The sequence below is a fragment of the Arachis duranensis genome, chromosome 9 (assembly GCF_000817695.3).
Source record: "Arachis duranensis cultivar V14167 chromosome 9, aradu.V14167.gnm2.J7QH, whole genome shotgun sequence".
NCBI classification, from domain to species: domain Eukaryota; kingdom Viridiplantae; phylum Streptophyta; class Magnoliopsida; order Fabales; family Fabaceae; genus Arachis; species Arachis duranensis.
In genome coordinates this window covers 55,123,203-55,125,424 of record NC_029780.3, presented here as the reverse complement: position 1 = coordinate 55,125,424, position 2,222 = coordinate 55,123,203, and the positions used below count along the sequence as shown (strand labels likewise).

The window sequence follows — 2,222 nt, the reverse complement described above, 5'->3', positions numbered from 1 at the left end:
ATTCCTTGCAATTTACATTTTCCGCCAATTTACTTTATGCAATTCACACCCAATTCTTGATTCCGCTCAACTAATCAAACTCCACTCCTATAAATGATCATTTCCCTTCTGATGGCTTACAAGCAGTATCTGAAGTAGTTCCTTGGTATGCACCAGTAGCTAATTATCTAGTTAGCCACACTTTCCCTCCACATTTTACTAAGCATCAGAGAGACAAGCTGAAAAGCGAGTCCAAATATTATATATGGGATGATCCGTATTTATGGAGGTGTGGTGCTGACTAGGTAATTAGATGGTGTGTACCTCAATCAGAATTCCAGTATATTTTAGAGGCTTGCCCGCATCTGAGAGTGGAGGACATTTTGGCCCTCAAAGGACAGCTAGAAAAATCTTGGACTGTGGATTCTGGTGGCCTACTCTTTTCAAAGATGCTGCTAAATTTTGTAAATCTTATTCCTTATGCCAAAGGTTTAGTAATATATCCAAGAGGGATTAGATGCCTCAACAGATTATGCTTTTCTGTGAAATTTTTGATGTTTGGGGCATTGACTTCATGGGTCCGTTTCCAAATTCTAATGGGTACTTTTATATACTGCTAGCCGTAGATTATGTTTCTAAATGGGTGGAAGCAATTCTTACCCATACTGATGATGCTAGCACTGTTGTTTCCTTTGTTAGAAACCATATTATATGTCGCTTTGGATCACCACGAGCAATCGTGAGCGATCAAGGCACCCACTTTTGTAACAGGAGACTAACAGGATTACTAAAGAAACATGGGATAATTCACAAAGTAGAAACAGCTTACCATCCCCAGACCAATGGGCAAGCAGAAGTCTCTAATAGAGAGATTAAATGAATTCTGGAAAAGATAGTAAAACCTCATAGGAAGGACTGGAGTGCCAGGCTACAAGATGCACTCTGAGCATATAGAACAGCGTACAAGACACCCATTGGGATGAGCCTCTTCCGCTTGGTATACAGAAAGGCTTGCCACCTCCCCGTAGAGGTGGAACACAATGCTTTCTGGGCTGTAAGGGAGTGCAACATGAATCTTATGAAAGCTGGTGTTGAAAGAAAGCTACAACTAGCAGAACTAGAGAACCTTCGCCTAGAAGCATGTGACAACTCTAGGCGTTACAAGGAGAAAATGAAGGCTGTCCATGACAAGCACATTAAAAGGAGAGAATTCAGACCAGGGGAGTTAGTTCTTCTATGTAACTCCAGACTGAGGCTCATGCCAGGCAAACTGAGATTAAGATGGGAAGGTCCATATAGAGTAGAGAAGGTAGAGCCATACGGAGTTTTCCACCTGCGTCATCCTACTAACTCAAAATTTCTAAAGGTCAATGGACATCGCCTAAAGCTTTATCATGGTGAGAAAATAAAGAATCAGAAAGAACTAGAGATTTTCCTCTTGGAAGACCCACCAAGAGAAGCAGAATGAGCCTAAAGAGCGTCCAACTTAATGACGTAAAAGCAAAGTGCTAGGTGGGAGACAACGCACCATGGTATGATTGTTTCGTTTCAGTCTTAGGTTTATTTTATTTTACTTTATTTTTATGGTGTTAATGACTCTTCTCATCATCCCTGCATATAGCTGCATATAGTTTGCATTAGCATTCTGCATGTTTATTATTAAAAAAAAAACACGCACGTGACGTATAGGCGTTGCTGACGCGTCCGCGTCAAAAATGCATAGGAAAGAAAACAAATTGAACAGAGAGTCACGCGAAAGTGTGGCTGGAGATGTGCCTTAGGCACAAACGTGCCACGTGAACGCGTCACGCACGCAGCTGCGTCATTTGGAAAATAAGCCTCCCACGCGTCCGCGTCACTCACGCGAACGTGTGCCCTTAAAAATCGACGTAAAAGGGGTGTATGGCAGCAAGTTATGAAGGAGTGGGGCTGGAATGATGCTAGAAGCACCAGCCCTATCACGCGACCACGTGCCCCACGCATCCACGTCATTTTTCCAAGTATAGCCATTCACGCAATCGCGTCAACCACCCGACTGCGTCACCCTAAGTTTTGGCAAATATACGAATTAAACAGAAAGATGTGCGTACGCGAGGCTGCTCTGGCGCCACTAGCGCAATTCACGTCACACGTCCGCATGACCGACGCTTTCGCGTCACTTCAAAATCACGTCAACCGCGCGACTGCGTGCTCCACGCGTCCGCGTCACCTGCGCCGCACAGCTTATCCAAATCGGCCAAAAA

The 2,222-nt window shown here is 44.0% G+C and overlaps 1 protein-coding gene across 1 annotated transcript; it reads left to right on the top strand.

Moving 5' to 3' along the window:
- Positions 1-958: 958 nt before the first annotated feature.
- Positions 959-1,447, top strand: LOC127741553 (uncharacterized). Its single transcript, XM_052254280.1, has one exon. It carries the CDS (start codon positions 959-961, stop codon positions 1,445-1,447), a length of 489 nt encoding a protein of 162 aa, XP_052110240.1.
- The last annotated feature ends 775 nt before the right edge of the window (positions 1,448-2,222 follow it).

Bases quoted from the DNA above. Each gene is read 5' to 3' on its own strand.
- LOC127741553 (XM_052254280.1), top strand. From the start codon at position 959: ATGAGCCTCTTCCGCTTGGTATACAGAAAGGCTTGCCACCTCCCCGTA.